This window comes from Adiantum capillus-veneris, chromosome 21, assembly GCF_014529385.1.
Source record: "Adiantum capillus-veneris isolate H3 chromosome 21, ASM1452938v2, whole genome shotgun sequence".
In the NCBI taxonomy this organism is placed as follows: Eukaryota; Viridiplantae; Streptophyta; class Polypodiopsida; order Polypodiales; family Pteridaceae; genus Adiantum; species Adiantum capillus-veneris.
Window position 1 is genome coordinate 23,890,815 of NC_140951.1, and position 19,810 is coordinate 23,910,624.

The 19,810-nt window shown below is 45.1% G+C and overlaps 1 protein-coding gene and 1 pseudogene across 2 annotated transcripts; both read left to right on the top strand.

Annotated features, from left to right (window-relative positions):
• Positions 1 to 610: 610 nt before the first annotated feature.
• Positions 611 to 5,258, top strand: LOC147430656 (uncharacterized). Of its 2 annotated transcripts, XM_086493252.1 has the most exons (6): positions 611 to 2,281; positions 2,359 to 2,378; positions 2,575 to 2,590; positions 2,668 to 2,772; positions 2,845 to 2,928; positions 3,008 to 5,258. In XM_086493252.1, the coding sequence occupies exons 1-6, from the start codon at positions 1,700 to 1,702 to the stop codon at positions 3,074 to 3,076; spliced, it is 876 nt and encodes a 291-aa protein (XP_086349378.1). In that variant the 5' UTR covers positions 611 to 1,699; the 3' UTR covers positions 3,077 to 5,258. The 2 variants fall into 2 exon arrangements, 1 of the variants encoding a protein (XP_086349378.1); XR_015185639.1 differs by having other exon boundaries at positions 615 to 2,590; positions 2,668 to 2,749; positions 3,008 to 3,072; positions 3,517 to 3,578.
• Positions 5,259 to 9,972: 4,714 nt separating this feature from the next.
• Positions 9,973 to 19,810, top strand: part of LOC147430657 (uncharacterized) — a 33,821-nt pseudogene continuing 23,983 nt past the window's right edge.

Consider the following 19,810-nt stretch of genomic DNA (forward strand, 5'->3'; position numbering starts at 1 on the left):
TATGTCGACCCAAGAAAGTGCTAACAACAGGTGTATGGCAGTATGCAGGAAGGTGTCAGAGTGCTTGGCCATGTGCTAGATGCAAATTGGAATGAGTGCGACTATGATGTGTACGTCAGATACGGCGTGTTGCAGGTCAATGGTGGTTTTATCCTCTGCTAGTCGGAATGTCTCCCGATACTTCAAGGTCTAGGGAGGGAGCTAGGCCAGGTGAAAAAAACTCGAGTTTAGCCGGTTCCAGATGGGCCATCGTATTTGCATGTACCAATGCGATGGAGCACTCGAGGCGATCGTCATTTTTTTCGACGGCAGACATGTCACTCAAGGTTGATGGGGATCAATGTGATTGAAGTCTCTCGCGATGACATCTTGGCACTGTCAAAGTCCTTGCAGCGGCAATGCTATCTCAAGAGGCAATGGCACCAACGGCCGGACATTAAGAGTGCGGGAAGGCGACCCAAGTCACAGAAAATTTAAAAAACTGAATAAGGTGATTTTTTTAATGCTAAAGTTAAGCTGAGGCTTGCATGGCAGGAAGGTGGACTGATTGAAGGCAAGTAGCGCCACTTGGGAGGCTGACTCGGGGGTTGGCTGAGGAAAGGCGCCATCTGGAAGGCTGAAGGAGGAGGGTTCCACTTGGGCTATGCATGAGGAGAAGCCAGGGGCCAGTCTCACAGAGAGAGGGAGGCAGGAAGGGTGGCGTGAGTAGAGAAGCGGTGCAGTGTGGAGCTGGCATGGTCGAGAGCCAGGACAAGGGGAGGGCCTGAGAAGGGCCGCCAGAGGACCACCTTGAGGAAGGGGAGTTGCATGGAAGAGAAGGCACTACAGAGGGCCACCAGGGGTGCACAGGATCAGGGGCTAGAGGCCGGCCAATTGCCAGAAGGGGGCGGGCACTACAAGAGGGCAGGTCGAGGAGGATCACAGAAGGGGGGCCCTTGAGTTGATATGTGAGGGAGGACTGCAGGGCAGCGTTACAGGGAGCCGGGGCTGAGAGCCGCCAGGTACAATGCGAGGTGTGGTTCAATGGACGCAGGGGAGCCACCAAGGGCCGTGTGACAGAGGGCTTGAAGGCCACCACTTGCAGACAGTTGAAGGGCCGCAAGAGTGGCAGGAAAGGGGGGGCTGCAGAGCCGCTACAGAAGGCAAGCATGGAGGGCTGCATAGGAGGGCTCATCAAATCCTATAGTGAAGGAGGCATATTCTATGCAACCCATCATTGTATAGTCTCTAAATGAAGCTAATCGCATTGGCATCCTCATAACTTATATATTTTCAATGCATGTGTGAGTATAATGTAGCTGAGATGGTGGATATCGATGTATGTAAATCTATAAGCTGAAAGGCAAATGAGTGCATGCCAGAGATTTGATACGGACTGGAGGGTTAATGGTTGTTGAAATGTCTGTGTGTGCATTTGACGTGGTGCTTCGAAGGGTTATAGATGAAAGCCATTATGATATGCTTTGTAGCCGAGTGTGTATAGTCTAGGTTGGTTGGGTACGGGCATGAGCAATAGTCTTTTGCAGATTGGGAGTCGAGGTGTGTGCTTGCTAGGGGATAGGGGTGTTGTGAGATCATTGGGCTATAGAGAGGCATACAGTTAGTATGCTAGTGATTTTCCCATTTCTCCCTTTCCATCTTGTGGTGCCCCCACTGAGGACCCACTTATTGTTTCCTAACAAGGTGTTCGTGAGTCAAAATGAAGCAGGAATTTGGTCCGGTGTTCAAAGGAGATGAAGATGCAGATGATTGGCTTGCCGATTTTGAGCTATTTATGTTGGCAGTATTGCAGATGCCAGTTGATGAAGAGAAGCTCCAAACTCTACCTTTGGTGCTACGAGGCAAAGCAAAAGTTTGGTTTGATGGCTTAGAAGAGGCACACAAGCAGACTTGGACCGGATTTCGAGAGCACTTTCTACGAAGGTATCGGAAGGTGGTGTCGGCTTCGAAAGCAGATGCAAAGCTCAAAGGCTTGCAGCAGGAAGTAAGTGCAAATTTCGATGCTTTTGTTGATAAATTTGAAGCTTTTTGGGGGGATTTTGCGGCTGCTACCCAAGCAACCAATGCGGGATACTTCAAGCGGGAAAAGTTTCTATCATGCTTGCATCCCTATGTTCGTGAGAGAGTGGAGTATGAAGATCCAAGGATCTTTGATGAAGCTGTCCAAGTTGCCAGAGCAAAGAGTCGAAAGATGAAGAAGAAGATGGAGGCAGGATTGCTACAGTCGGCAATCACGGTAGCCAGTGGACCTAAGCCCAGACAGATTGATGAGCATCAAGAGGTAAAAGCCCTTTCTTTTCTTGATATGCATTTGATCAAAGCACGTGAAGAGGATGCCAAGGTAGAAGTGCCAACCAGGTCTCAAAGGATACAGAGGGGTATATTCAGGGTGCCACCCAGTTTCCTTCCTCAAGGAGACAAGGTGATAGAAGATCTTAAAGAAGAGGTCTCAGTTCCAGAGCCAGCAATGAAGAAGGCAGCAGTGGTCCAAGAATTGGCAAGTTCCAAAGAGTGAGTCCGACAGTTCTCATAACTCCAGCAGCAGTTTGGACACATATAGCATGTGGGAGACAGAATACCAGTCTTCCAGGTATGAGACCTATGATGTTTTTTTATGTGGATGAAATGATGAACAATGTATGCAAGTTGCCTTCTTGTCATTTGAAGGTCGAGGAGAAGCATAGTGCAGGTGTGGAGATGCCTTGTGTGAATCTGCCAGTCGAGAAGTCCTATCAAATGTCGTGTGATGGTGAGTCCCTATGGGAGGAAGAGGTATGGCTTGATTGCAAATCCAGTTTGATCGAAAAGAAGGTTTCTGAGGATGACTTTGAGGATGACTTGCAGGAGCTGGAAGCAGAAGCTGTGGTATGTCGAAGTGATTTGTCTATGCAGGGGGTGGGGCAACCTCGCCTTGATGGGCATGTCGAGGTGTGCTTTGAAGTTTTAGAGTTTGTGTGTAGCCGTGCAGAGTTAGCTCCAACAGAGGACTCTATGGAAACTGATACAGGTGCAGCCTATGAGCGTGAGGCTCCATGCAAAGAGGAAGGTGATACCAACCTTGCAGGTGATCAGGTAATTGAAGAACAGGTTGTCGCTCTAGCAGGTCATGCTCTTGAGTATGGAAAGGTGGCCTTGGTGCCGTTTACAGAGGGTTTGGATACAGGTTTGCATAGGGAACATGTTTGCGCGCTTTGCTATGCAGCAGGTGGAGGCAAATGGCAGGGTCTTGCTATTTTATGTGATGCTAGGGATACATGTGTTATTGGAGGTTGCTTTATAGGTGTCTCGGGGGTTCACCATGTGTAAAACTACCATATCGCGTGCGTTAAAGACATGTTTGTAAAACCCCTTATCTATGAATTTTTTTAAAAATAAAATGTACCCTTTTCTTTTAAAATCTGTAATTTTTTTTCAAATTTGAAAAAATAATTCCCTTTTATATATATATTTCTGTAAGTTTCAAGAACTTTAAATACCCTTCTGCTGAACTCACGTGATAGGTTACATTTTTATTAGGTGACCTCCCCGGGACAGGTGTCTTTGTGTCAGTGGCAAGGTTTTTTTGAAGAAGACTATAATACAGAGAGTTCTCTAACATGTGACATGATAGCTGCTTATGGTACCAATGCTTCAGATGGTTGAAAGCTTGTTTATGGTTGGCACGAGGGCTTGTGGATGCAAGGTGACAAAGCTCGATGCTATGAAGAGTTGGAAGGATGGCCTGTCTATTGGCCTATAGATGCAAAGGAAGACTTGAAGATGCATGTTTTACAGGTGGATGGCCATGGCCACTGATTTATATTTGATCCAGGTGGACTCTATACCATGCTTGGGGAAGCTTCAAGCTTTCCATTCGATCCTGGTGGATGATGCAGCATATGATTTTTTCTCTATCTCCATCCTATCTATATAGCCGCTATATCATCATTTTTTCTTATGCAGTCTATGTAGCTATGTTATATCCTTCTCTCTATACAGTCTTAGTTTACCTAAATAATACTATGGTTGAGCATAAATGCTCAATGAAGGGGTGGGCAATGATGGTGCACCCAGTTTATGTGGACCCAGGAAAGTGCTAACAGCAGCAGGTGTATGGCAGTATGCAGGAAGGTGTCAGAGTGCTTGGCCATGTGCTAAATGCAAATTGGAACGAGTGCGACTATGATGTGTACGTCAGATACGGCGTGTTGCAGGTCAATGGTGGTTTTATCCTCTGCGAGTCGGAATGTCTCCCGATACTTCAAGGTCTAGGGAGGGAGCTAGGCCAGGTGAAAAACACTCGAGTTTAGCCGGTTCCAGATGAGCCATCGTATTTGCATATACCAATGCGATGGAGCACTCGAGGTGATCGTCATTTTTTCCGACGGCAGACATGTCACTCAAGGTTGATGGGGATCAATGTGATTGAAGTCTCTCGCGGTGACATCTTGGCACTGTCAAAGTCCTTGCAGCGGCAATGCTATCTCAGGAGGCAATGGCACCAACGGCCGGACATTAAGAGTGCGGGAAGGGAACCCAAGTTGCGGGAAATTTCAAAAAATGAATAAGGTGCTTTTTTTTAATGCTAAAGTTAAGCTGAGGCTTGCATGGTTGGAAGGCGGGCTGCTTGAAGGCAAGTAGCGCCACTTGGGAGGCTGACTTGGGGGTTGGCTGAGGAAAGGCGCCATCTGGAAGGCTGAAGGAGGAGGGCGCCACTTGGGCTATGCATGAGGAGAAGCACTACAGTGTGGAGGTGGCATGGTCGAGAGCGAGGACAACGGGAGGGCCTGAGAAGGGCCGCCAGAGGACCACCTTGAGGAAGGGGAGTTGCATGGAAGAGAAGGCACTACAGAGGGCCGCCAGGGGTGCACAGGACCGGGGCTAGAGGCCGGACAGTTGCCAGAAGGGGGCGGGCACTGCAAGAGGGCAGGTCGAGGAGGATCATAGAAGGGGGGCCCGTGAGTTGATATGTGAGGGAGGACTGTAGGGCAGCGTTACAGGGAGCCGGGGCTGAGAGTCGCCAGGTACAGTGCGAGGTGGGGTTCAGTGGACACAGGGGAGCCACCAAGGGCCGGGTGACAGAGGGCATGAAGGCCACCACTTGCAGACAACTGAAGGGCCGCAAGAGTGGCAGGCAAGGGGGGGCTGCAGAGCCGCTACAGAAGGCAAGGATGGAGGATTGCATAGGAGGGCTCATCAAATCCTATAGTTAAGGAGGGCATTTTCTATGCAACCCATCATTGTATAGTCTCTAAATGAAGCTAATCGTGTTGGCATCCTCATAACTTATATATTTTCAATGCATGTGTGAGTATAATGTTTGCAAAGTGTAGCTAAGATGGTGGATATCGATGTATGTAAATCTATACGGACCGGAGGGTTATTGGTTGTTGAAATGTCTGTGTGTGCGTTTGACGTGGTGCTTGGAAGGGTTATAGATGAAAACCATCATGGTATGCTTTGTAGCCGAGTGTGTATAGTCTAGGTTGGTTGGGTACGGGCATGAGCAATAGTCTTTTGCAGATTGGGAGTCGAGGTGTGTGTTTGCTAGGGGATAGGGGTGCTGTGAGATCACTGGGCTATAGAGAGGCATACAATTAGTGTGCTGGTGGTTTTCCCATTTCCCCCTTTCCAACGTCTGCATGCTACACGCAAAAGACTAACTCTAGAATCCACTTTATTTTTGTAGTGTCATGCTTTAAGAGCTCAGCTCTAGAGCATGTGGATTCACTTGATCTCCCAACAATCCCCCCTATCAAGTGTTATCCACTCTTGATATTGATGGCTGCATATGTACTTTAGTGGCTTACACAAGCTATGAAAGTTTTGAAAGGTCATCCCTTGATGTGATGGCCCTTTCGTCCAATATCCTTCTGTGAAGAGTATCTAGACTTTGTGAGATATTACATAGTAGATGTATGTCTTACTCTTTGTACATGTTGTGCATTGGTGAAGTGAAGGGGGTCTTAGCTCATCATGAAGAAGTGATAGGGGCATTAGCCCTAAGACTTACAAGTTGAACCAACGTCCATATTTTAGAAAAAAACCTTATGCAAGTAGATTCCTTTAGCTTTGTGTCCTATGCATGTACAACTTGCTATGATATCTAAAGATTAGGGCAAGGTCTCCATAGCTAGAGGATTCCTTTGGTTTTTTGATACCTTGATCTGTGAAATAGCAATATTAAGCATTGTCAAATTATGAAAAACATGAACATAAAATTGCATTTATAGGAGAACTAGTAGGGTATATGGACAAAATTCTCAAGAGCAGATGAAATTCAACTTTTTGTCAAAAGGTCTACACATTGGTTGCGAGTTATATTTAAAGATTTTCTAATTGAAACAAATTCTTCATGAAAGACCATATTATACTTGCAATGTGTGTGAACACTTAGGATTATTGAGGATTTTTTCCCCCCTTTAGAAGTTTTTTTTTTCTTCCAGCTTGTATATACGCCCATCGCTACTTCTTGTATGTGTGATCTTGACCTTATCCTTCACCTTCTCCATCTTCACTTGCATTTCTATAGCTCTAGTATTTCTACTAATTGGTATTCAAACATGCTTCAACATCCAAGGCAGTGTCATCAACAACCCTTCAACTCACGTTCTCCAATTGAGGTGATTTTTTGTGAGCATTGGTAGGGTGACATAACCTTTAGGCAAGATCTTTGATCTTGCAATTGTCAAAATTTCCAACCTCTAATTCCACTATTAGCGGTAATGTGTAAGCAATTTCATCCTTTCTAAGTTTTTTGATAGTGTAATTTTTTTTGTAAAAAATGCACTTTGTAGTCTACTGAGTTGTGCTACATAGCACAGGTTAATTTTGGGCAAATTTTTCTTTGATATAGGAAATTCTTGCATCAGGTGCAATAATTGGCCATGGATGACAACATTGATGTCTTTCGCATGATGTTTGCTGGGGACAAATTGGAAAGGGACAACTACCCACTTTGGACATGATGCAACATGTCCTTGTTGCAATTTTTTTTTGAGGGCACCTTGACTCTTCTATAACGTGTTTTGATGTGTATACACCACAAGACATGCAATCAGGCACATAGAATGTAAGATTTTATATGCAAAAATAAACTCTGTACACATCACATACTCATTACAAGCATATAGACACACAAACAAAACTTGTTAACAATAATTTCTACATTTTAGTTGTTTTAATTAAAACTGTCGAAAGTAGTAATGTCTACGTTTGTTTCTAGCCACTATGTAGTTGCATTTCTTCCCACAACTTCTAAGAAAGGCATTAACTAAGCATCCTCTGTTATACACGTAGACATTTGTTGCAATCTCCATTTCTTTTCCTATTTCTACAAAGAGAAACATTGAGTGGTGTGTCGCGCACACTCTTGTTCTGTAGGATATCGTGACACTTCGCTATGTTATTTTCTTTAAAAGTGCACAAGCATCATCGTGCATGAAATGCATCTCTTTGCAATGTCATATCTCTACACCTTATCCGCAAGTTTTTTTCCTTCATTTATCCCCTTACTCCACATTACAATAGAGGAGAAAGGTAGTAAGAGGCATTCTTACTCTGCTGTTTTTTTTAATATAGAGAGAGTAGGAGGTGGAGCATCCCAGCCGGATACAGTTGGCCAACCCATTATAAGGTTACTCGGCTTGTGAATTTTCAAAGTGTAGGTACATCATCTTCAAAACTATGTGAAGATAGTTTCTCTCAATGAACCCTTACCGCATGAACCTGAATGTGTTCTCGATTATCATGAGTTGCGTACACGTCATCATGTACGTAAACAAGCCTTAATCAAGTGGAAAGACCGACCTGAGCAAGGTGCCACTTGGGAAAATATTAGTGTTCTTAAGAAGAAGTTCCCCACTTTTGTTTTCGAGGATGAAAACTCTTCTTAAAGGGGGAGTAATGTCAGGACACCAGCAAGGCCGGACTAAACAAGGGCAAGGCCGAGCTAGGCAGTGTGGAAAGGGAGTCCAACTAGGGCAAAGGGCCAAGGGCTATGCTATATAGTGGGTGGTTGGGTGGTGGACTCCTAGGTTCTAGTTCCCCTTGTCTAACAGGTGCACTACCTTTGGATGACAACCACTATCCAAAAAAACCTTCCAAAAAGAATCCTCATGGTGCCTTTTTTCAAGTATTGCCATTACCAACTCGACAGTCCAAATATTCGTGAGCCGTCAAGTTGTGTTGGATCTTCACCATGTTGGCTACAAGCCGTGCAAACCTCACCCACTTTGGACAACCCGAAAAAATCATCCATAGTGAGACTCGAGCAACCGCACCCAATATTTGACAGGCCATAATTGGCAATTGTAATCCTGTTTGACGAGCAGTCAACTCTTGTTGGCTCCATAAACCACATAGCACCTTCTCAAACTCTGTCAAGGCCCTGAAAGCACCATATGGCATTACTTCCCATGCGATCAGGTGGGCACCAACCCCGCCCCCAGAAAAAATTCAAATGGCCATATCTTGCAATCCATAGCTTTGATCTGCAATCCAAAAATACGGGCATGCTCCATAACTCGCGCACTACACGTCTATACAATGACATCAACTCGGGCCACCTAGCATCACTTGGACTATTCGTCTGAGATCTGCAACCACCTCCAACTTCAAAGCCCCATATTTGCACATTATAGCTCCGTTTAACGAGCTGTCTGGACCTCTCCCTTAAGCACTTCAAGATCTACATTTGGGCCAAAAAGTAGCATTTTGATCGCCCTTCATCTGCCACCCTGTCAGGACTTATATGGAGCCCTTTCGGCCTAAAAAACCACATAGAGCATACATTTCCGCTGCCATTTTCCTGCCCAGGCTCTTCCCATATGCTCTAGCCCTTTGCCATGCATCTATAAGCATACACATCAGTGTCTGTGCCCTGTCCTAGGTTTGACACACTTTGGTTGCACCAACATATCTAGCATGTAGCTCTATTGGCCTTAGAGGATGCCACCGAGGATATTTTGGTGCAATTGTTCCAAGATGGCATATCTTGTACTAGGTGCATGCTAAGTGAGTTACTCTAAAAAATATAGATCTAGCTCTAGCGACCAATCTGAGGAATGAAGGGTGCCTCCATAAGAATTATTTTCCCCATGTAACCTCTGTTTATGAGATTTGTAATCTTTCTATATAATATGAATGAGTCTCTTTTCTACCATTCAGTGTAACTGTAATAGTTAATTGTGTACTTTTTGTTGTTGAAGTATTTGAATTAATCAAGTTGTTAGATTTCACCTCCTTGACCATCCAAGCACCCGTCGGACGTGGGACGCCTACTGGTGAAAATTTTGCAAAATGGAGTCATTTTGGGTGTGTACAGAGGCCACAGGACCGCCAAAATGCATGACGACGCCCAGTGGTGCCATACGGGCCAAAAAAAGGCCTTGTGTTCCACAACGTGCATGAGCCAGTTTTGACCTGGCTCATGTGGCCCAAGTCAAAGCTAGCCCATGCATGTCGTGGCACATAGGGACTTTTTTTGGCCCGTGCGGCACCGCTAGGAATTGTCGTGCAATTTGGCAGTCTCGCGACCTTCGTACACACTCAAAATGGATCCGTTTTGTAAAGTGTTCCCCAGTAGATGTCCCACGTCCGACGAGTGCTTGGATGGTCGAGGAGGTGTGAACGTGTTGAAAAACAAAAAAATTATTGGCCAAGATGTGCAATAGAAAAAAGAAAGTACAGGAAGTTACAAAAAAAAAAAACAAAGGACAAACTTATTGTATATAGCTTTGGATATTACATCATGGCTGGTTGGTTTTCTTGTAATCGAGATAATCGGCTCCCAAACTCATGATAATCGAGAACACATTCAGGTTCATGCGGTAAGGGTTCAATGAAATCAACCACATTGAGATAGTTGCAAGCGAGGTTACTCGGCTCCCACACCTGTGGCGGGCCCTGCGCTCTCTGGAGTTGTCACCTCTCCCAGTACCAAGCCACCTTTAGGTAGGCTTGCCTTTCCATGCCAAGCACCTCTTCTTGTCCATGCCCTTGATGTCCTGTGCCTGTCCTGATGTTTACACTTGCGGTGCCCTTCTGCACGCCATTCTTGGCTGCAGGCCTGCTCGTACTCTCGTCAGCACATCATCGCCAATGTCATTAGCAGAGTTGCTAGGCCAGGCTTTGGCCAGCCAGATGGAATAGGAATCCAGCCAGATGTTGTCACTTGCAATATTCTTATAAATGGCCTCCTAAGGGCTGGTGAACTGAAGCCAGCCTTTGAAGTTTTCTTCTCCCTGGTGCATGACATAGGAGCGAACACCATATCCAGCACCGGCATTACGGATGCCCTGCCAAAGGCTAATGAAGCTAGCAAACATCTTGTCAAACTGATTACTTACTTGAGGAATTGGAAATGCATCCCAAACGTGGTCACCTACAGCAGCCTGATAAATAGCCTGATGAAGGCCAAGGAAGTCAACAAGGCTCTTGCCGTACTGGCTCAGATGGAGAAGAGGGGATGCATCCCAAATGTGGTTACCTACACCAGCCTGATGAAGGCCAAGGAAGTTGACAAGGCTCTTGCCGTACTGACCCAGATGGAAGAGAGGTGATGCATCCCAAACGTGGTCACCTACACCAGCCTGATGGAGAACCTGCTGAAGGCCAGGGAAGTTGACAAGGCTCTTGCCGTACTGACTCAGATGGAGAAGCGGGGATGCATCCCAAATGTGATCACCTACGACATCCAGATGGATGGCTTGATGGCTTGATGAAGGCCAAGGAAGTCGACAAGACTCTTGCCGTACTGACTCAGATGGAGAGGAGGGGATGCATCCCAAACGTGGTCAACTACAACAGCCTGGTGGATGGCTTGGTGAAGGCCAAGGAAGTCGACAAGGCTCTTGCCGTACTGACTCAAATGGAGAAGAGGGGATGCATCCCAAACGTTGCCACCTACAACAGCCTGATGGATGGCCTGATATGATGGCCTGAAATAAGGTGAAACGGAAGTGAATGTAGAACTTTGCTCAAGATGAGTGCTTCGAAGTGTGCTCAAGGTTCCTTTTACTTACGGAAGGGAGAGCCTTCCGTTCCTTTAGTGAGAGAGCGCAATGGACACAAACATAGTGGTTGAACATTGTGAATGAAGGTGCATGAGTCTAAAGATAGAGAGAAAAGAGAATACGACACCAGAATGTTGTCAAACCCTGCTCCGAAGGCCCCACTCTATGGCGAGAGCGGTCTACTTATGATTGCACCAATCTCTACAATGCTTGGAATTGCCGACGATGAGGACGATGACGAGACAGACTGAAAATTGAAAATGCTAAGGATTGAGATTTACAAATCTGTATCTGCTCAATTCTGACTCTATGTCGATGATGATGTCGATGGCGACAATGCGACGAAGACGCGCTGAAAACACAGATGCTGAAACCTGTATTTTTTGGGCTGAAACTGCGAACTTTGCAGGATCTGACCGTGCGGCGAGAATCTAATGCGGGAAGGTGAGATCTGCGAGGTTTGGGCGTTCTCCTGCGGGCGCTAATTGCTAAAAACTAAAAACGCTGATGCTTGTGGGGATTCCGTCGTGAAGATTTGCAAAAACGCTGAAGTGCCTTGCAGATGCAAAAACGCTAGGGTTGATCTTTGCTTTTGCGGTGGAAATCTGCTAACGGTAGGGAGTCTGCTGCTTCTTGGTGTCGCTAGGCTGTTGTCAAAGCAAAAACGCAAGGGCATCTAGGGGTTCCGCTGGAAAATTGTCTGTTGAGCGAGTACTCCTGCTGCCTCTTCTGCCAGAGAGTGCCAGTGCTAGGTTTCTTATATACAAACTTAGTAAATTTGCCCTGTCTAGTTCCAACAAAAGTCACTTAAAAATAATAAGTGGAAAATATCAAAACTAGGTTTTAATGCACTGTAAAATTTTCGTGATGGATTCTGATGGGAATGCTGTGTGTAACCGGAGGATATGTATCTACTCTAAGTGTTTGGACATGCACGGTTTGCGAATAGACTCACAAAGGTGCCAGATCACTTCCTAATCTAGGCTAACTGAACCGAACCTAATCGTGGTCATGCTGTAGCTTGTCCATGGACACATAGGGTTGGATGTGTCACGTGACATTGTGGGACGCATGTCTAACCTCACCATCCTATCTTATTGTAGTATTAGCGAGAACCACGATTAATTTGTCAAACCATGGGACGAAGCTGACTCGACTAGTACATAGAGGCTACAAGAGGTTATCAATCTCTCAGAAAACGACTAACAACTCGTATCTAACTCAAGCTACACTCAAGTGACTGAAATCACCAAAAGCCAATCGACAAACAAATCACATCCGTTACAGCATCAAATGACATCCAAACGTAACGAAACTTTTAGGACATGTTTATAAGTCTTAAGCATACATGCTTATGGTTTCAAACTCTACTTTAGATCAAGTTTCGAAATCGCGATTATTAACAACAATGGATTTTTGACCTAGCCGTTTTCGATCCAAAATGCATCTAAATGCTTAGCAATGATGCCACAATACCCCGCATATGCTTCGTTTTTGATTTAAAAGTGTAAATTCCTAGTTATGATGAAATTAGGCCGTGGGTCGGCGATGCCAAAAGCTACGATATACTGTGAACTCCTTACGTCAATGCGTAGAGCTCTTATCTTAAAGCTCTTACCTGCGGTTGCAATGCAACAAACGCAATTGCAATGTGACAACCGGAGAGGGAGTAGGAAGCGCGAGAAGGAGAGGAGTGAGCGCCGTTAGCTCACGCTGTGTATTTCTTATCCCAAAACTTGTAAAAAACTTACAAATATTGGCTTTTATACCTTAGCCAAGGTTTTTGGGTGGTCAAAACCAATAATTTGGAGTTCTACCAAAGCTGGGTAGTGACTGGCTGATACAATTTGGAAGCTTGTAGCTCCGGCTCATTAATTTTACAAAGTTTATCCGAGAAAATAAGAGTTTCAATATTCTCAATTTATCAAAATAATAAATGTTTTACAAAGAGAACTCCGAAAAATGGTGTCCATGTTAGCTTGTTGCTAACATTCTCCCCCTCTTCGCCTGTGTCGTCCCTTGACACAACTTTATGGACTGAAATAGTCTTCGAATTGACGGCTGGCCAGACGGTCTTTAAACGCATCCAGTACCTTCTAGTATCTGATTTTTCTTTCTTTGTCTGGCACTTGCAGAAATTGCATGGTTACCCTATTCTTCAGTTCTACCGCTGAGTAGCCTTCAAATCTGGATGTAAGGTTGCTGATCACCGACGCAAATATCTTCGTTCGTCAGGTGAAGAATCCAGTGTTGAAAGCTTCCTCAAATGCCAACATATTGCTTGATGGTAAGAACATACATCTGGCATAGAAGCCGTAAAGGACTTCTTCTAAAGGTTGAATACTTAGATCATAGCATAACCCCTTGTTACCTTCTAAAAATGACATCCATGGGGCTCCTGCTTGCTCAGGCTCATTAAAAACTTGGATGCATGTGAGAAACCTTCTGCAGATCTTATATAACATGGCGAAGGAGAGATCTGGTAGACTCTTGAAGAAAGACATGGCACCTGTTAGGGTTTTCACCATGTATTCCTCCGTTGCTTGTCCTTTCTCTGGAGCTGGCAGTTTGGGGTAGTTCAACCAGGTTGGCCGCTTCTTTGTCAGTGCCTCATGCTCTTGCCATGTCCTTACTTTGGGTACATGAAAAAATGTGGGATCTCTTTGCAGGGCTGCAGGTGCTCTTGAACAGAGTTAGATATCTCGGATTCTTGTTCAACCCGCTTAACCTCCACTTTGGGTGGTCTTTATCTGCGCCATCTTCTTGCATGTCTTTGTACAACCTCTCTTTTACCTGTAGTAATTCCACTTTGTAGTGATTCCACTTTGATGAGAGGGTATGGCAGGGATTGCTGATGCCATTCGCATTGATCTGATTGGGAGTGGGTTGAGTGACATTGACAGAGTGTATAACTCTCAAATCCCAATCCATTGCGGCTTTTCAATGCTCATCCACCTCTTGAGTGATTTTCTCTTTCTATGCGTCTTCTTCAGCTTTTGATAGCTGAACCATATGCACTGTGTCTGCACCTGTGATGTTAATCTGAAAATCCTCTTCACCACTTGGCTCTGCTGTGGACTGTGTCTCAAACTCAACAAATGAGACCGAGGGTATATCTATCTGTGGCGGCTCTGAAGTGCCTGCCTCTTCCTGCGTGTTCGGTTTTCCATCTCTGAGGAGTTGGTTAACTCTCTTGAGCTCAGCTATTTCTTTGAGGAGCTCTTCCTCTCTCTGGACCCACATCAGTGCCAGGTCCCTGAGCTATGATTGCTCCAGCTTTAACTCTTACTCAAGGTCCTTGTTCTTCTTTTCTAGTGCCTTGTACACTTCATCGGTCCCTTTGATTGATGCCACGGATGTATTTTCTCTTATTTGTCGTAAAAAGATTGCCTGATCATTGATTCGCTGTTCAGAGTACTGTAAAGAGGCATTTGCAATATCCAATTGTACTTGAATTTTTTTAGCTGATAGGGATGTTGTAAGAAGTTCAACTCGTAACTTCTGTCAGTTGCTCATCTTTTGCTTTGCAGGCATCGGATAATTTGGTGAGCAGATCACCTAACTCCTCCATTTATTTCTGCTGTCTGTCTCTAGCTAGCTGATGCTGTTCAGATTCTGCTTTTATCTCCTGCACCTGCCTCTGAAGATCGGTGTGACAGTCATCCTGTCTTCTAACTCTCCTTGGAGAGCATCAATCACCATCTCGAACTCTTTGGCCTTTGTGCTGCAGCACAAAGGCTTAGTGCTGCTTAGTACTAGTCTCTATGTCATGTGTTGCATCTGCCTTACATATTCGTTTACTTGTAATATTACCTCGTCGTTTGACTGCTAATTCTCATGTCGTGCCAACTGAGTGGATGTGCCTGCAGGCTCATATGTGTCTTTCTGCTGCGTCATAGCTGTTGGTTCTTCTTGTGTGGAGGTAGAGGGTTGGGATTTTTCTTTGTCATCCTGAGGCCTTGTTGCCTCGGTGGTTTCTGGCTGAGTGGAAGTAGTGGGTGATGGCCCAGACTGTGTAGCCTCTTCAAGTGTAGGGCTCACTTCCTTCTCTGGCTTTGGTTCTTGCCGTTGTTGCTACTCTTGTGTAGCAGTGGCCTCTTGTGCAGATTCACTTGCCTTTTGCTCTTCCGGCTTTTGAGTAGGTTCGACAACTTTCTCTTGTTCCGGCTCTCCTTCTTTCTCTTTTGGCTTCTCGTGCTGGTCAGCCTCTTGTACGGATTCTGTTTCTTTGGTGGACTCAGAATCTGAAAGGACAAGGGAACTGGAACCAACTCATCACCACCCAGCCATGCCCTATTATAGACCCTTGGCCTGCTAAATATAGGGACCCCCTTGACTGCATGTCCGTCCTGGCCCTTGGCCATGCTTAGTCCTACCCTTGGTATGACATTACTCCCCCCTTGGAGAAGCATTTTCATCCTCGAAAACAAGAGTGATGATACACTTATATTTTCTACAGTGGCATTCTTCATGGATCCAGCTGTTTGGCTGACCAGAACACAGTTCAGCAGGAGGTTCAATGAAACAAAGAGTAACATCTTGAGTTTTCCCATTGTTGTCCATTTGCAACTAGCTTGTGTTACCGATTCCTATCCAATCATAGTGTGTAGACTCCATTTAGAACACACATGAGTATGCAAAACGAGTTATCACACAAAGATGTATCCTAAAGAGTACCTCTTTCCATGAAAGTAACTTGCTAACAACTCATTAGCCAAGTTTAAGTCCTTGACTTGTTTTTCAATTTCAGTAGTAAACAACCCCACCATCACTAGTGTTCAAGGTTGAGAACTTGATTTATACATGAAGAGACTACACCTAGTCGCCAACATGCTTTAACTTATGGTAAACAAACTCCAAGTAGAGCAATAAATGATTACTAATTGGATCGCTTGGTGTTAACGTGCGCACTTTGCATATCCTTTTACAAGATGAATAGCTGTTGATACAGCTTCAACCCAAAACCCATTTGGCAGCTGTGCATTAGACAACATACTTTTGACCTTCTCTTGTATGGTCGTATTCATCCTCTCAGCAACACCATTTTGAAAGGCCTTTGAAACATACTCTCCACCATTGTCAGTGCGTAAGCATTTAAGCTTCTTGCCACTCTGATTCTCCACAAGTGTCACAAACGTTTTGAAAACACTAAACGCTTCATCCTTGTGCTTGAGAAAGTAAACCCATACTTTCCTCGAGTAATCATCTATAAATGTCATAAAGTAAGAAGCTCCCCCTAGAGATAGGTTAGGCATAGGTCCACACAAATCACTATGAACAAGTGCCAACTGTGTATCTCTTCTATTGCTTCTATGCTTATGTGGCTGCTGTGTTTGCTTACCATACAGACAATGTTCACAGAATTCAAAATCATTAAATGAAAATCCAGGCAAATAACCAGAACGAGACAATATTTCCATTCCCTTCTTGGACATATGTCCTAACCGGCTATGCCACAAAGAAACGTTCGGCTGCTCGGTTACATTGATTACATTTTTAGAGACATTTGATACATAAATCATGTAAAGTCCTCCAGAATTTACTCCATGTGCTACTGTCATAGAACCCTTGGATATCTTCCACATGTTCTGTCCAAAAGTGGTGACGTAGCCAGCATCATCAAGTAAACCTGTGCTGATCAAGCTCTTTGTAATTGCGGGAACATGTCTCACATTCTTCAACGTGAAAGAAGAACCATTCTGAAACTTCAATTGAACATCTCCAACACCTAAGATCTCACATGTCTGCCCATTGCCTAGCCGAACATGATCTTTAGTGGTCACATAAGAGGTAAACCACTCCTTGTTTGGAGACACATGAAGTGATGCCCCTGAGTCTATAATCCAGTCACTCAGTGCATTTCCATCAGATGCTGTAAGAAGAGCTGAGTCCATTGTATTCTTCAAGAAGTAGATGTCTCCTGACACTAGACTGTCATCCTCTGCAACAGTGTTTGTCACATTTATTTCTTGAATCTTTACTGAGGACTTGTTCTTCTCACTATGGTCTTCAGCTTTCTCTTTGCCTTTTTCTGCTTTCCATTCTCTGCAGTCTCTTTTCATGTGACCCTTCTTGCCACAATGGTAGCATTCTATGTCACTCTTGCCTTTAGCACTGCAGGACTTGCTACGAGACTGATTCCTCTTTCCACCTTTGTACTTTTCTTTGGTCCTTCCCCTGACAACTAAGGCTGTTCCTTTGCCTTTTTCCATTGTCTTTCTATTGGTTTCTTCAGTAAGCAAACTTCCTTCTACACCTGCTATGTTCAAACCATCTGGAGGTGCAGAATTACTCAAAGCTGTGCGAAAAGTGTCCCAACTTTCCGGCAATGTGATCAACAGGAACATAGCTCTAACAGGTTCATCAAACTTGACACCTTGAGCTGACAACTGACTATAGATTGTGTTGAATTCATTCAGATGATTGGACATAGGTGTCCCTTCTTTCATCTTCAAGTCAACAAGCTTCTTAAGCCAGTATACCTGTGAAGCTGCACTCTGCTTCTCATAAAGATCACTCAGCTTTAGCCATGCTTGATAAGCCGACATCTCGTCTGTTACATTGAAGTAAACGCTTTCTCCCAAAGTCAGCATAATGGTAGAAAGTGCCAATTCATCCCTTTTGCTCCATTCATCTTCGTCCATATCTTCTGGTTTTATCCCTTTGAGCTTTATAGGTTTTATCTGCTTCTTTTGTACCAACACGTGCCAAATCTGCTTCTTCCACAATGGGAAATTGGTTCCATCCAGCTTCTTGATATTGTAAAGAGCAGTGTCCTGTGATCCAGCCATAGCTACGCTTCACAGTGGTTTACTTTCCTGGGAAAAATTCGGCAGAGTTTCCCCTGTAAACTGACCTCTGAACCAATATCAACCTGTCAAATGAACCAAAAAAGCTTCAGATTCTGCATAAATTTCGGCAGAGTCTCCTTTGTAAAATGGCTCTGCTGTACTCAAAAACAGACCAAAAAACAACTCAAAAAACCACTGTCTCTGTGACACTGTAAGCTGCGGGTAAACCTGTCCTGGACCTGTACTGTCTCTCACTGTCCTGTCACTGTCCTGTAAGCATAGACTGCAACAATGCCTCAACGGCAGTAAAGCAAAGATGCAATCCCAACTGTCTAACTCACAGTCAATACATCCTAGCTGCCTATCTAAGGGTGCTCGAGGGATCGCTCCAAGACCTGTATCACCGAAAGGATCTCAACATTCGAGAATCCCCTAGCTCAATAAAACCTCACTCGACCCTCAACAAAGGCTGCAGTAAATCTGACAGTACATAGACTTCCCACAAAGTCATACATCCACAAATTTCCCACTATATGATGTAACCGCTGCGGCGGTTGTTTGCTGCGTGACTCACAGCCAGCAAACCCTCAACGGACATACATCATCTCTGACAATATATCCCATGTGAAAGTACCTGCAATGTCAGGATGAAATCTGGAATATCAAGCAGCAAACACAAGCTACCTGATGAACTAGTGGATGTCGCCTACAGTCTGTGTGTAGATGCGCCTATGTCGTGTGTGACACGCCTCCAAGAACTGTGAGCCGTCCTTCATTGTGTAGACAGCCACAAATCAGCACTTTGGGAGTGCCGATATCCTTAGCACCTGCAGTCGTAGGCCAAAACCCCAAATTTGCAGAGTCGGATCTGCACCTGCCGAGACCACGTAGTCGAAAATGGCCTGCGCAGAACTTTGTCGAAGCCGAACGGTGGCCGAGATGACCTCAGAATGAAATTCTGAGAACACCGAGCCCTTAGAGTACGCCCACTGGATTTGGGGCCGTGTCTTCGCCTGTCGAATTTCACTCCAATCTGAGCTGGTGACTCTAACCTCCTGCAGTGCTGCCCCGAGCCTCGATCTGAGCTCTGATACTAGTTGAAGGAGTACGAGCAGAAGTGCGACGCGAGAGAGAGTGCGAGAAGAAGAGCACGACGATATGGTGAACTCGCTCTACTGTAATGTGTAGAGCATAGTGAGTTCTTATTAGGTTTTTACAAAAGAATATGTGTACATACCTCGCAGCCCGCCCACTTACCTGGGCGACCACATTGGGCTTTATACCCCAACAATCACCACCTAGCCATGCCCTATTATTGACCCTTGGCCTGCTAAATATAGGGACCCCCTTGACAACATGTCTGTCCTGGCGCTTGGCCGTGCCTCGTCCTACCCTTGGCATGAAAAAATCTTTCTCTTTCTCAGGCTCCGCTTCTTTATTGGTGTCTTTGCCCGCAGGTGATGGTGGTGGGCTTGGCATGGGATGGTCTTGTTGTTCTATAGGCGGTGAGGTTGGTCTTGGAGACTCGTAACCTTGCTCTGTGCTTCCTCTCTAGCCGTTTCCTCGGCTTGTCTTTGTTCGTCTATCGCTTTGGCTTTTCTAGCCGCTTCTTCTACTTCCTTCAGCTTGAGGGCTTCGGCTTCTTGGTACATTTTTTCCAAATGATCTGTCGGATCTTCAACCTCTTTTCTTGTGTGATGATTCCTCCTTGGGCCTTTAAGTCCAGTAGGCACCCATTTCTCTGGGTCCTTCCCTTGTGCTTGTCTACTGTGCTAGTAGGCATGTTTCTCTCTTTCAAAGCGTGCTTGTTTTTGTGCGGGCTCTTCTTGGTGTGCGGCCACAGCTTTTCTTTTCATTTCTTCTCTATGAGCTCTCTTTTCCTCGTTATCAGAGCTCTCGCTGCTGTGCCTTTTCGGCGAACTGGTAGTTGATTCTTCATCGGATTTATAAGATCTCTTTCGTGACCTTGTAGCTCTTGGAGAGGGTTGTGCTACCAATATACAAGTGTTTTGGTCAGGAAAAGGT

Coding starts and splice junctions, on each gene's coding strand:
- LOC147430656 (XM_086493252.1), top strand. CDS start 1,700: ATGAAGCAGGAATTTGGTCCGGTGTTCAAAGGAGATGAAGATGCAGAT. Junction 2,282..2,358: donor AGATTGATGAGCATCAAGAG/GTAAAAGCCCTT, acceptor AGTGCCAACCAG/GTCTCAAAGGATACAGAGGG. Junction 2,929..3,007: donor GCCTTGATGGGCATGTCGAG/GTGTGCTTTGAA, acceptor AAACTGATACAG/GTGCAGCCTATGAGCGTGAG.